The 15,705-nt window shown below is 40.9% G+C and overlaps 1 protein-coding gene and 1 pseudogene across 1 annotated transcript; one reads left to right on the top strand and one right to left on the bottom strand.

The window, feature by feature from the left end:
- LOC137003093 (uncharacterized) overlaps positions 1–15,705 on the bottom strand; it is a 243,826-nt pseudogene that overhangs the window by 97,101 nt on the left and 131,020 nt on the right.
- LOC137017058 (nuclear factor 7, brain-like) lies at positions 6,701–12,130 on the top strand. Its single transcript, XM_067380980.1, has 6 exons — positions 6,701–7,308; positions 8,090–8,185; positions 8,727–8,957; positions 9,035–9,057; positions 9,139–9,257; positions 10,950–12,130. Exons 1-6 carry the CDS (start codon positions 6,922–6,924, stop codon positions 11,450–11,452), a joined length of 1,359 nt encoding a protein of 452 aa, XP_067237081.1. The 5' UTR covers positions 6,701–6,921; the 3' UTR covers positions 11,453–12,130.

Raw genomic sequence — 15,705 nt, 5'->3', positions numbered from 1 at the left:
AGCTCTGGAGTGGAGTATGGTCTCCACAACCTCAGTTGGGAGAGCAGCATGTATGAGCCTGGCCCCCTCAGAGGCCAGGCCCACAGTCTCCATAGTTCTGGGCATGGATGAATTATCATGCTGCCCGCTTGAGACAGGAGGTCCTGCCTGAGAGGAAGCTCCATCAGGGAGCCATCTAGAAGTGGCACTAGGTCTGAGAACCATATTTTGGTTGGCCAGTACAGGGCTATCAATATTAGACTGACCCCTTCCTGGCGTATTTTCTCCAGAACTCCCGGGAGCAGAGCGAACGGGGAAATACATACAGACGCAGCCTCGGCCACGTCTGTACCATGGCATCCAGACCCAGTGGTGCTGAATGAGATAGGGAGAACCACAGTGGACACCGGATTGATTCCCCTGAAGCAAATAGGTCGATTTCAGCTCGACCAAAGTTTTCCAAAGTGAGCTCCACACCTCAGTATGGAGACTCCATTCCCCGGGCCTCGGCCCCTGCCTCGACAGGGCGTCTGCTCCCACATTTTAATGCCCTCAGGTCTGGGAAGAAGTATTTTACTGCAAGAAATACCGCCATCATTTCCAGCCGATTTAAGTGCCAGGAACTGATGGTCCTCCCAGAGACCCTGAGCTGAGCGACCACTCATGATCGCCCCCTCTGCCCATGAGAGAAGCATCCGTCGTAAGCATTACGCGATGACGAGAAGTCCCAAACATGGGTTCTGGGACAGGAACCAAGGCTTTTTCCACATGACCAGATCACGAAGGCATCGCCGCGTGACTTTTGATCTTGCGAAAAGGATTTCCCCTCGGAGAAAACCCCTTGGTCCTGAGCCACCACTGTAAGAGTCTCATGTGCAGAAGGCCAAAAGTTATCACGTTGGACGCAGCTGCCATAAGACCCAACAGTCTCTGAAACTTTTACAGTGAATGACTGGTCAAGAGAGACCACCGTCGTGTTGTCCGTACGGACCAACACGTGGTGGCCCCTCAGGTCTGGGAGGAAGTGTTTCAATTCTAGAGACACCGCCATCATCTCCAGCCGATTTATGTGCCAGGAGAGCTGATGGTCCTCCCTTAGACCCTGAGCCGAGCGACCACTCATGATCGCCCCCCCAGACCGTGAGGGAAGCATCTGTCGTAAGCATCACGCGACGACGAGGAGTTCCCAGCACGGGTCCCTGGGACAGGAACCAAGGCTTTTTCCACATGACCAGAGCACGAAGGCATCGCCGCGTGACTTTGATCATGTGAAAAGGATTTCCCCTCAGGGAAAACCCCTTGGTCCTGAGCCACCACTGTAAGGGTCTCATGTGCAGAAGGCCAATAGTAATAACGTTGGACGCAGCTGCCATCAGACCCAACAGTCTCTGAAACTGTTTTACAGTGAGTGACTGGCCTAACTTCACCCCATTCACGGCTCCGAGAATGGAATTCACACGAGCAGGAGACAGCTGCGCCTGCATCGTGGTAGAATCCCAGATTACTCCTAGATAGTTTGCAATCTGACTCGGAACCAGCACACTCTTTTTGGCATTGAGCCTCAGCCCAAGCTTTTTCATGTGCGACAGAACAACATCTCGATGTTGAACTGCCAACTGTTCTGTTTGAGCTAATATCAACCAATCGTCGATATAGTTCAGCACGCAGATGCCCTGGAGTCTCAATGGAGCCAGCGCTGCATCCACGCACTTCATGAACGTGCGGGGTGATAATGATAGGCTGAAAAGAAGAACCCTGTATTGGTAAGCTTTGTCCCCGAAAGTAAACCTGAGGAACTTCCTATGAAAAGGATGGATGGATACATGAAAGTTAGCATCTTTCAGGTCTATCACAACAAACCAGCTCCTCGGACCTGATCTGTCCCTTCTTTGGAACAATGAAGTATAGGTTGTAAAACCCTGACAGCTTGCTGGGAGGAGAACCCCTTCTATAGCTCCTTTTTGCAAGAGCGTCATAACCTCCTGTTCCATTACCAGAGACTGCTCGGGGCCACCACTGTGGGAAGGACCCCACTGAATTCTGTAACCCTGTTCTACCATGAGCAGCACCCATTTCGAAATATTCGGAAGAAGTTTCCATTCCCCCAAAAATTCTACTAAGGGAACCAGCCTCTCGAGACTGGTCTCTGGTGTTTTTTGAGCACTTGGCTCGTTTATCTGGCACGGCGCACCGGCAGATAAGCGAATCATGTGCTGGCCGACCCTCCTCGAAGGATCGACGGGGACTGCTGTGCCCTGTCGCACACAGGGTTGGCAGAACAGCCCCCTGAAGGCACCGATGGGGAACGATAGATGTTAATCGTCGAACCCCTTCGGAAGGGACTGCCCTCAGAAACCCTGACCCATGACCGTCAGGATTTCTTTTGGGAAGCCTTCCGGGAAATAATGACGGTCCTCAGATCCGCCCTACCCCCAGAAGGCTTCTGCTGTACAGCGCGCACCGGTCCCCAAGCTTTCCGCGGGGGAGCACGGGCGGCCACACTAGCTTTCTGCTGGGACCTGTATCCCGAGGAGCCGGCTATCGGCTGAGGCTGCTCCCGCCCAGCAGCCTCAGGGCGCTGCCAAATAAGCCTTGCCCACCAGACTCGATGTTTGTTTTAGTGGTTTGGTGGGCAACGTCGGGGATTTCAGGGACGATGCAGACTCGGGCGAGAGATAGCTCGCAAGCGTCTCCTCAACCCGAGGCATCGCCCCATAACCGTGTTGCTTCAGCCCCGTGATATTACTGTACATTGTCTTTTGTGGGCTGAAGACACGGTACTGCACGGGTCTATTCCACGACCTCGACACCTCGGTGTGGAGGTCGGGAAAGAACGGCAGTCCCCGACGCTGGGGTAGTGACCTAGCTGGGAGGAAGCGTTCATCTAACTTGCTTTTTATTTTTGGAACGCTCTCCTCCGCGGGCCAGCTTATTTTCAGTTTTTTTTTTTTTTTTACTGCCCGGATCACTACCTCCATAAGCTCCTCATGGGCTGGAGACACCCTCGACACCTTCAACATCAACCTCCTCGGAGGAAGATATATTCAGTGCCGGTGCCTCCCTTTGCGGGGAAGAAACCGCAGCGCGTGCTTCCACCACCAAAGGAGAGACACTAGATCTAGCAGGTAAGGGAAGCGATAAGGCAAAGCCCGTCTCTCCCCCCTCTGCTAGATCCATTTGTGAACCCCACGAGTGCAGCCTTCGCTGTGCCTCAGCAGCAGCGGGACCAGACCCGCGGGGAACACTCGCCGCGGCGCCCTCCTCAAAGAGCGCCCGGCGTGAGCGCAGCGCCCTGAGAGTGAGCCGCTCACAGTGCACACAGACAGCCCCCTCAAGAGCTGCCTGTGCGTGCTCAACTCCCAGGCATTTCACACACATCTCGTGTGTATCTCCCTCCACGATGAATCGCTGGCAAGGAGGTGCGCACTTAGTGAAACGCTGGCTTTTCTCCGTCATTTTATATATATATATATATATATGTATGTCTTTTATGTGTCTTGTTAGAAACTCTTGTCCTCAGACAAAGAGATCACTTTCTGGCGAGATGGTAGACAGACAACAGTAAATAAGACAGACAAGATACAAATAGCGCTTACTGAAGACAACAGAAGCTAGCGTTCTTTGTTTCCGGGCATGCTTTATAGGTTCCGGTTCGTGACGTCACCCGCCTCTGACGTCGCGTTCTCTCATTGGTTAGATACAATAGTGCTTCACGAACACAAAAATGCAGAGGATTCGCATCACGTCACTGACGTAGCGTCGATAGTTCCCACGAAAGGGAACACATGAGAGGATCCACAGCAGAGAGAAGCTGCACACGTGTGATCAGTGTGGAAAGAGTTTCACTATTAAAAGTCACCTGAAGAAACACATGAAGATCCATGCAGTGGAGAAACCACATCACCACAGTCTGAGATCACAGTAAGTTTTTAATCTTTATCATCAACAAAGCCAGATCAGCCTGTAGCCCAAGTCCTGTCACCCACTGAAGCTAAGCAGGGTTGAGTTTGGTCAGGATCTGGATGGGAGACGTCCTGTTAAACTGGGCTGCTGTTGGAAGAGGTATTATTGAGGCCAGCAGGGGGTGCTGATCACATCATGGCCTGTGTGAGTCCAAACGCCCCCTCCACCCAGCCCGCAACTGATCTCAAAAATAAAACATAATCCGGCCCGCTAAATTATTAAGTTGGCTTGAAAAAGTCAACTTACTGTTATGCTATTTAAACTTAATAATATTATTCTTCTGAGACTAAAATTTCCAACTCTAACTCCTCCTAGAGCTTTAATTCTATAAACTCCAAACTCGGGTCAGACCTTTAGACTGTTCTGGCTCGAGTTGCTATATCTTTTCTAACTGATCCGACTTACGGTTTTCCTAAAAAATGACTATTAAAGGGATCCCCTGGTGTAAGACTTGATTGGTTTAATATAGCGTAAATGATGTCTCTTACTGAAATATGTAGTAAAAAACACATGAAAGATTTACGTTATTTTAAAAAATCCATAACATATTTGGACAATGGCCAGCGCCATTTTGTTTGCGTTCTATGTCGATGATGCCAAGTGATTGCACTCTGTCAGCTACTTACATTACTCTATGGCTATTTTTAACTCAACACAACTCGGAATATAATATACGATGCCACATTGTGCAGCTTTTGGTTGTAATTTTCAGTCAATGAGCCACATTGAAGTGTGTTCCACTTTGTGAAGTGGACGAGAGAAGTTTATATGGACAGACCCTCGCTTCCTCGATTTTGGCAGAGGGAGCGAGTCTACTTCATATGTACACTTCAGGAAACTCCATAATCCACAATGCAACACGATTGTGACGTCACCGCATATCACTTTTAATTTATCCCAGAAAAAACAACAAATATGATATAATAATATGTTTTTTTTAATATTTAAAATACACATACATATAGAATGCTGCATTAAACAATTTTGTACGGTGGTCCAGTAGTGCACAACACAACGAAATTAAAAAAGCAAACATAAGTTCACAACACAATGAAATAAAGCCACAACACAACGGAAATGCTCCTGACCACTTGGGGGCTCTGACAGGCTTACAAAGATATCAATACCATGATTAGTTTTAAGTATGTAAACATTGTATATCGACATGAAATATTAATTAAAAATCAACTACGTGCACAATAATAGCTTCATATTTATACTTGTGAATGATTTGATGCGATATCACGGTGCATGATGAAGGGAACATCCACCAATTCCACCAAGTGGTTAAAATGTATAATTTGTATTCATTAAAATTACTTTTAACATTTAAAAACAGACATATTCAAATTCCAAAGCTTGTTAGTTCCTGTTGGTAAGACTGACAAGCTTTGGAATTTGAACATGTCTGTTTTTAAATGTTAAAAGTAATTTTAATGAATACAAATTATACGTTTTAACCACTTGGTGGGATTGGCAGACGTTCCCTTCATCATGCGCCGTGGTAGCGCGTCAAATCATTCACAGGTACAGTACAGTCCAAAAGTTTGGAACCACTAAGATTTTTAATGTTTTTAAAAGAAGTTTCGTCTGCTCACCAAGGCTACATTTATTTAATTAAAAATACAGTAAAAAACAGTAATATTGTGAAGTATTATTACAATTTAAAATAACTGTTTTCTATTTGAATATATTTCACAAAGTAATTTATTCCTGTGATGGCAAAGCTGAATTTTCAGCATCATTACTCCAGTCTTCAGTGTCACATGATCCTTCAGAAATCATTCTAATATGCTGATCTGCTGCTCAAGAAACATTTAATGTGTACAATTGTACAAAATATTTGTGTACAATATTTTTTTTCAGGATTATTTGATGAATAGAAAGTTCAAAAGAACAGTGTTTATCTGAAATCTAATCTTTTGTAATATTATAAATGTCTTTACTGACACTTTTGATTGATTTAATGCATCCTTGCTGAATAAAAGTATTCATTTCTTTAATTTAAAAACAAAATAAAATAAAATAAAATAAAAACAAACTGTAACACAGCCCTTGAGTGTCCATTTTGTACAAGTGCACTTGTGACACTTCTGAAAATCACGCATGAGTCTATCACTTGTAAGTTTACTAACTTCTTCATCCAGCAGCCACTATCCAGCAAAAACATTCTTCCTCTCGCCCTTTGCTCCTCCCCCACACATTAGCAAATTATTGCAAATATTGCACACTTTTTGTGTAAGTTGCAAAGATTTTACATATACCCTATAGAAATTACATACTTTGTATACTATTTGAATTGCAAATTTCGCATTATACATGGATACGGTATTCACTGAGTCAATTCAATATATGTCTGAACATTCAATATGATAACATCACTGTACCGTGTTACTGTGACAATATTTTATCTACTGACAAACAGATGACATTTTTCTTAATTTTTTTAAAAAAAGTACTTCTTTAGCCAACATCTTTATATCTAAAGCCAACTTTAACAGGAAAAAACATCTCATAATACATGCTTTATTGATTCACCGTCATCATATTGCAAATAAGTCTTTTTATTATTGCTTTTTTTCTCTTTCACAGTTATTTTGTGTGATTCAAGGTTTTCTAGTATTATACTTGAGATATTTTCAGTATTTTTATTGTCATATTTACAATGCATTTTGTTAAAATTTAACCTGAAGAAATCATGATGTTCTTTGACCTGTTTGAACACACCCAGAGGTGATCAGAAACACCAACCTCTTACTCAACACTCAACAGGAAGAGACTGACTTGTTTTTTTCTGTGATGGATTTGATTCTCTCTTGAGAGCGAGAAAAAAAGCAAAATAAAAATCTTTTTTTTTTCAAGGAAGAACCAAGAGAAACACTTTGAGAAGTTTGCTTCTGAACAGACAGAAAATCTTTGTAATTCTTTTGGTCAATTTTTGAAACCAACCACAAAGTGAAAGTAAAGTTTAGATTGAAAATGGCCTCACTGTCTGAGGATTTTTCTTGTCCCTTGTGCTGTGAAATCTTCAAGGATCCTGTTATTTTATCCTGTAGTCACAGTGTCTGTAAAGAGTGTCTTCAACAGTTCTGGAGAACCAAGAAAACTCAGGAGTGTCCTGTCTGCAGGAGAAGATCATCAAAAGAATGTCCTCCTCCTAATCTGGCGTTAAAAAACTTGTGTGAGTCGTTCCTGAAGGAGAGAAATGAGAGACATTCATCTGAGGAGATCTGCAGTTTACACAGTGAGAAACTCAAACTCTTCTGTCTGGAAGACAAACAGCCTGTGTGTGCAGTGTGCAGAGATTCACAGAAACACGTCAATCACACAGTCCGACCCATCAGTGAAGTTTTTCCATCATATAAGGTAAGACAAATGTCTCTCGTTTCATATAAAGAACAATACATATGATTAACGCTTATGGTTAACAATTTATTGTGTATGATGTAAACTCATATTTCATTACCTTCATATAATGCCTGTAATAATGTGCTTTGCTCATGTAAGAATTATAATTCTTCTCTTCCATAAGCGCCACCTACTGGCAAAGAGTGAATTGCATATTCACCTATATTTTGATCCATATTGTTTTTTTGCAGCACATACACACAGTGTTGCAAATGTTAACCAGTGTATAGACAAGATCAATTTTGACATTAATAACTGGCCATTTTTATTTTTCTTATTTGAGCCATTCAGAGGCAGATTTGCTGTTTTGAATCAGTGTCATTGTCTTGCTGCATAAACCAGGTGCATTTGAGCTTCAAAATAAGAACTGAAGACCAGATATTCTCCTTTAGGATTTTCTAGCTTTCTAGTGGAAAGCATAAGAAATTACTCTGATGTTGTTCTTGGCTCTTCTGTGACTTCCAGGATGAGCCACTTCCAGGAAGCTTTGCTACTGTGCTGAGCTGTTACCATAATTTCTTGAGATTCTTTAATGTTTGTCATAGTGAGTTACTGTGTAAACCTTTCAACCATCACCATCATGCTGTTGAGAAGTTCTATGAGAAGTGTTAATTTGATTTTTTGAAGGTCTGGCAGGACTGATTGTGTCTATTGCAGCTAAAGACTTTTTTCACAGCACTGCATAATCATCAATTTTATTTCCTACATGTTCTTGTTTTTTTATTTTGTTCAATTTTAGGAGGAGCTCAATACAGCACTAAAGTCCTTACAAGAGAAACTTAAACACAATGAAAGCATTAAAGAAGAGTTTGAGGAAACAGTTCAATACATCAAGGTGAGGAAACAGAATCAAGAGTCATTTTCAAAACAAGTGTAAAATCAATATATATCATAATTTCATAATGGATTCCAGTTGATTATATTTGTAACTGTCTGCTCCTGGATCTATTATATATCGGGTAAGTTCATTCATTAACAATATGGACACTTAAACACACTTTCAACTTCAAGTTCAGCTTTTATATAAAAAAGAAAGAATCAATTTTTTAGCAGTTTAAAGAACCTATTTTAATGTATTTAATGTGCATACAATTTAATCTCACTGACAAGTTTTGATTATTTTAACATGGAAAAATTAATGTGATCATGGTTATTATGATCACTCATAAATAAACCATAGATTATTTGGCATATAGGCATATGTATAACTGCATAGTTTATATACTATGTATATGTAATTTAGCATTTCTTTCATGCTTATATCATAAAGATTCTCAACAAGACAAACACGTTGATTTTGTCCACAGTATAAATGGTGTAAAAAATGAATAGTGTTGATGTTTCAGATGACTGAAGTGAATGTGATTTGATTTCAGTCTCAAGCTGAGCACACAGAGCATCAGATTAAACAGCAGTTTGAGAAGCTTCATCAGTTTCTCAGAGATGAAGAAGAAGCTACAATCACTGCACTGAGGGAGGAAGAGGAGCAGAAGAAGCAGATGATGAAGGAGAAGCTGGAGGAGATGAACAGACACATCTCAGCTCTTTCACACACAATCACAGACATGGAGGAGATGATGAAAGCCAGTGACGTCTGCTTTCTGAAGGTCTGATTTCAGATCATTGGTTGATCTTTGGTTCATTGATTGAGTTCTTGATGATAAATGGTGTGTTTGTTCTGCAGGAGTTTCCAGTCTCGATGGAAAGGTGAGTGATCTGCTCCTGTCTCTGGTCTCTCTGGTTCTGATCCAAAGCCACTGCAGTTCTGACTCCTGAATGTTCTTCCAGAGTCCAGAGCTCACAGCCGGATCCACAGATGGCTTCTGGAGCTTTGATTCATGTGCCGCGTTACTTGGGCAACCTGCTGTTCAGAGTGTGGAAGAAGATGCAGGACATCGTCCAAAACAGTGAGTCTAGAGAATATCTGTGCGGTTACACATACACACACACACTGGAAATCATGCATGGTTGGACACGTTTTTCATGACAGAAATGTACTAGATTATTTCATTTTGTAGTAAGAGAGGATCTTGCTAGTTGTGGTATATAATGAATATCATCTTTTTTTTTTTTTTCTTTCTTCATCTACTCAAGTCCATAACAGACTTATCAGTTTAAAATTGAAAAGATACTTGAGACTCCCTTTGTTATTCTTTTGACTGAAACATTGAACTTCAAATAGAATATTGTAAACTCAAGGAACTTCATTATGTATTTCAAGTTCCTCAAAGAGTTTACATTATGATAGTGATACTAGAGGAAGCAATGACAGTCACTCGTGTTCATGGAAATGTTTTTAATTGTAATCTCTTCAGAGAGCTGCCAGAATCACAACATTAAGAATTCAATTTTGCTGTTTTTCATTTATTCTCCCTTGCTTATCTGGGACAGGGTCATGGTGGCAGCAGGCAAAGTAAGGCCACCCATACATCCTTTTTCCCAGCCGCTTCCTCCAAATACTTGAACTCCTCCACTTGGGGAAGCAACTCACTCCCAACTCGAAGTCAGCAATCCACTTTTCTTTTTCAGCTGAGAACCTGTCCTCAGATTTGGACATGCTGACCCTCATTCCCACCACTTCACACTCCGCCTCAGTCTGTCCAAGTAAGGACTGAAGGTCTGAAGTTCAATGATCGGTTGGATTCAGTATCTCAGGATGAATCTCGTCTGAGCCTGATTCCTTACCACATTGGAACTTTTCAACTACCTCAATGACTACCGCAAGTTAAATGGACTATAATTCCGAGTCCTCCATCCTAGGCTCCTCTTGTGAGGGCATGTCCTCTGTATTAAGAAGATCCTAAAGTGTTCCTTCCATCCACAAACTTTACCACCAGGCACAGTCAGCAAGTCCATGTCCAGACTTAGTATGACCTGAACAAGTCCATTCTTTCTTCGCCTAAGCCATCTGATGGTGTGAAAGAACTTCTTTGAGCCCAACCAAACGTCTTTCGCTATAGTTTCTTCAACCTTCTCCCACATGTGAATTTTAGCTTCTATGACCATTATGGCTGTAGTCCTTCTAGCCCTCCAATGCCTGTCAGCAGAACCAGTAGATCCATGGGTTAACCAAAAGCCTCTTGATTCTGTCTGACAGCCTTCCTCACTGCTGTCATCCATCAACGTGTTCTTGGGTTGCTGCCATGAGAGGCAACAATGACCTTTCAGGCACAGGTAGAAGCAGTAGCTTCTGCAATGGAGGCCTAGAATCGAGCTACTCAAACTCCATGTCTCCAGCCTCCATCTGAATGAAGGATTAGCTCTCCAGAGGTGGAAGTTAAAGACAATTCCAACAGGATCCTCTGCCAAATGTTCCCAGTTCACCCTAATGACCCATTTTGGTTTACCTTTTCTGTCCGGCAGCCGTAGAGAGTCAAGTAGAGAGTAAAAGTAGCCAAAATCTTGGATACTCAGTACAACTACAATGTAGCCAAAAAGATACTTAAGTACACATTTACTGTAAATATTTTACACCTCTGCTAATAACATCGATAGTGATCAGAGGAAAAGTGTCATAATTCATAATAATCTGTGTTGGTTCACTCTTGATCATTATATGAACATCAGAATAAAAGCATCTGTTGATTGTGTCTCATCAGCTCCTGTGATTCTGGATCCAAACACAGCAAATAAATGTCTCGTCCTGTCTGATGATCTGACCAGTGTGAGAAACAGCTGGAAATATCAACCTGTTCCAGATAATCCAGAGAGATTCGACTGGTATCCCTGTGTTCTGGGTTCAGAGGGGCTTAACTCAGGAACACACTGCTGGGATGTGGAGGTTAAAGACAGTTCAGCCTGGAGTCTTGGAGTAACTACAGCATCAAACCAGAGGAAGGGAGATGATTTCTTTAACACTGAAGTCTGGTGTGTGTGGTTTGATGAGGACAGAGCGCCTGAATCGTCAATGAATGAATTTCCTGTTGAACAGGATCTTGATCGTGTGAGAGTGAATCTGGACTATGATGGAGGAACGGTGTCATTCTCTGATCCTGTAACTAACACACATCTACACACATTCACAACCACCTTCACTCACACACTCTTTCCATTCTTCTATGGTTCTTCCTCTATAAGGATCTTACCATTCAATAGTAAGTAAACATTACTCCTGTAGTTCTGAATCTTCCTGCTTTCATCTTTTAACGTCATCATGCTTCCAATATTGAATTCATCATATCACATGAGCAGGGACGGATTATGACTTGCAAAGGCCCTGGGGCCAATTATCTCCACCACACACATCCCATTTTCCATTCTTCCCCTAACTGCACATTCCCAGTAATAGAAAGTGGAAGTTATGATAATGCTAGCCTCAAAATTGTGACTATTTTGGTCTCATATGTTCCAGAAATGTAATCCGTGTGACCTGGGAGCATTTGTGTGAGTGCAAATAATTGTTGTTGTGTGACCTGTTTTCTATGTAGCATAATTTCACAAATCTAAAGTTCGGTTTTTACTTTAAATCTTGAAATTATACAATAATTAAAATTTCACAAAACAAAACCTTCACAAAACAAAAACAGCAGACTGACTGAATGAAAATGCAAATTCACTCTCTGACAGTAGGTGGCACTTGTGATAGAGCAGTGATGTAGCATTTCTTTACCTGTACACAAAGCAGCGCTTATGTAGCATAATTGCACAAATCTAAAGTTCGGTTTTTACTTTAAATCCTGAAATTATACAACAATTTAAATCAAAACAAATGATGTCTTTGTATCTGTATTTGTATCTTTGTAATGAAATGTGTATCTTTGTTTGGATCATAATTAAAATGCAGTGGTGCATGTAATATCAAACGGCTACAGATAGTTTTGTTTAAGGCCAGTTTGGCCTGTTGTAGAGAAAATAAACACCAAAAGAAAATTAAGAATCAAAAATATTTACCCATTTAAACCTGTTTTTAATTATTCTGTTTTGGCTAAACTAAACCAAACGAGCCAGAAAATATGATATATAAACATTATTTTAGTTATTACACAAGCAGATAAAACACAAAGCTTACCTCATTCGTGTGCAGCAATGGATGACACGAGGGTTTTATTTATTTATTTATTTATGTTTAAATGCAAATGATGTACACCTCCCCGTGTTAACAAACTTTGAAGACTATCAAGTTTATAAATGACCAACTTATAAAAAGAAATTTATAGCTGTCTTTGTAAAGAAATGCTCTGATGGACAACAAAGTTGAGTAGAGTTATCCCTGGATGGAGCTCTGGATAGAGTTAGTCCAGGAAGATTTGTCTGTAAGGGTACTGTTTAAACGCACAGCAAATATAAACACTTATCCCTCTGCATGAGGAAGATCCATTTAAATCCAAAAAAACTCCCTTGAACTTCCTTACTCTTCCATCCAGATAGCTCACTTTATATGCAGCTTGGAGGTGCTGCTATGACGCTTTCAGTGTGAATACTCGCGCGTTACGCTCACACTCTACTCAGGCGCCGCTCAAGCTTGCAGTGTAAAATGGGATTATGATTACCTGGTCCTGTTTATCCAATTAGTTCTGAAAGTCTTTGTTCTATAATAAATTAATATGCATAAGAAGATCTGAAGCAGCACGGACGGAACAACAGAGCAACGTTTATTAAGTAATATTAAGTAAAGGATTTTTCTTTAGTCAAGAGTTTGACAAGGACCAAATTGTGGAAAAAAAAAAAAAAAATTTTTTTTCGCTATGAGCACTTTACTGACATAACTGTGACTTCACACAGCACTTACATACTGTTGTTCTCATGTTGATTTGATTGATTCTACTCTCATTTGTAAGTCGCTTTGGATAAAAGCGTCTGCTAAATGACTAAATGTAAATGTAAATGTGATGGCTAGACGACTGGGTCAGAGCATCTCCAAAACTGCAGCTCTTGTGGGGTGTTTTAAGTACATTTTCAGGTTAAATGCATCAATCTGGGGCACTTTGGAAGCTCAAAATTAAGAGCTTCAATCCATGTACAGTGTGCAAATTGACCAAAGAAACAGCATTGTACCTCAACATGAAAGAGGATTTAGTTCTTTTTAGTCTGTAGTATCATCTTTTTAGTTGTGATATAGTGTCTACATCGTTTTAGGTGTTTTAGGATGCCAAACAATTATTAAAATGAAATAATAATATAATAATGTTTTAGGCCTATATAATTATTCATATGACTAATATCCATGTATTGTAAAAAAAAAAAAAAAAAAAAGAAATGCTCTCTAAATAAATTACACTTTTTATTAGAAATTATAAGACTTTTGTACTAATTTCTAAGACAGGCCTAAATCCTTGAGCTTTTATTTTGATCACCAGATCACCAGCTGATCGCGTGAGCAAATGTGCGCACTTGTTACTTTCACACGCACCACCTACCTAAGCATTGTTGAGATCATGTACACCCTTTCATGGAAACGGTATTAATCAAAATAAACTTTCTGCTTTGTTACTTATGATAAGAAACAAATTCTCAAACAATGAGTTTGAAGTGTTGACTTGGCCTCCAAATTCCCCAGATCCCAGTCCAATCGAGCATCAGTGGGATGTGCTGAATATACACCCAGAAGTTTGTTAGTGTTGAACTGGCATAAAGTTGGTTTGACGCATAGACTGTAAAAAATATGGACATAGCGTCCGTGACGTCACCCATAGAGTTCTGAACAGCAGTTTTGACGCCTAAATGAGGCCGCGGCCATCTTAGCTGCACGTCACCGCACGTCACTCCCGGATAACTGAAAATGGGCAAAGAGGCGGGGAGGTGGTTTGAGCTGATGTGATTGGTTGCTGAAACCACGCCCGTCTAGCTTGACGTGACCATGTTAGCAGCAAAGGAGCTATCTATCTATCTTAGATACGATCTAAAATAATAATGAAGATAAGTTTTATCATCAGAACGTTCTAAAGGTTTACTGTCAATCTACGGTGTTTTTTTAGGATATAGATCCTCCAACACCAGTAGTGTTGGGTGTGCAAATCACAACATGGAAAATCTTCATACCTTTATAATGAAATAGAGATCGCGAGATGAATCCAATCTGTGGCACTTGGGTAAAGTGTCCATTGCAAAACAAAAAAAACATTTCACATTTCTTCTGAATGATCTGCTCTCTGTCATCGTTCTTCAAGAAAGGATGAAATCTGAACAGCCTTTATCTTGTAAAACTGTATACGATTGTATCTAACAAACAAAAGAGCCTGTGTCCAAAGTATATTTTTTTTCAAAATAGTGCAGCAGTTTTAGTTATAATATCCATGCAGTGCTGTCGGATTTCGATATCCTCCCGCCATTTTCATTGTAGTAATTCTCACAACCAAAACTTTCAGCCAATGCCACGATCCAACATTGTGTTCTGTTTCTTCCGCATGCGAGCACATCTACACAGACACACATCAGTCTCGAATATTATGCAGCAAGTAGTGATGTGACATTTGAATCAAGGCTTCGGAGCTTGTGTCGAGCATAAATGGGCGTGCCAGATGAAGCCTCGATTCGAGGCTTGTGTCGGTAACGTAGAAAACACGTGACCAATGACAAACGAAGCCTCACTTTCTGTCCAATCACGTGCGCGATTCACTTTGCGTATTGGAATGCTCGAACCCCCAGATCTTACTTTATGAGTAGGTTTTCATTCAGACAAATTCAATTACATTTTGAGAAGAATACAAGAATACAAATTATTTCAGGAAAATAAAATATTTGCCATCTGAAATTCATTTGTGTACATTTATTCCTCTGTTACATCATATTGATAATCATTCTGGCATTAAATGCCATAGTTTAATGGGTACATTAATTTATCATTGAGATGAATTCAGCACACACATGCGCGCACTATTAGGCTTTTATTTGAACACGTAACATGAAACTGTGTGGTGGCTGCATCCGACGAAGTTTGTTTCACAGGGTTTTAGTGGCTTTATTTTTTACTTAACACCAGATGCCGCTGTTTTCGACACTCTTGAAGCTTTGAATCTTTTCCCGAAACAATGAGGGAAAAGCCTCAGTGCTTCATGAGGCTTCATTTGCCCATCACTAGCAGCAAGCCATATTTTATATAAAACAATCGAGAAAAAAAGCACAAAAATCGCTGAGATGCCAAATTCAGCGGCAGCTGAGGTAACATGACGGCTCACAGACAGCAGCAATCTTCCTGTCACTCAAGTGACCACGCCCTTAATTATGCAGAACTTTAGGGCTTAATATAATTTAAACCGATAAGTTATAAAAAAAAAATTCACCCCCCTCAGAGTTGTCATGAAGGGCAAAATTAGCAGTATAGACCAAAACCACAATTTGAACCAGAGTGTAAACATGTTTTTTTCTGCTATAAACTTGGCCAATTTAACATGGGACTCTGAGATTCTGCTCTCTTTT

This window comes from Chanodichthys erythropterus, chromosome 3, assembly GCF_024489055.1.
Source record: "Chanodichthys erythropterus isolate Z2021 chromosome 3, ASM2448905v1, whole genome shotgun sequence".
In the NCBI taxonomy this organism is placed as follows: Eukaryota; Metazoa; Chordata; class Actinopteri; order Cypriniformes; family Xenocyprididae; genus Chanodichthys; species Chanodichthys erythropterus.
This window is presented reverse-complemented; position numbering and strand designations above follow the sequence as displayed.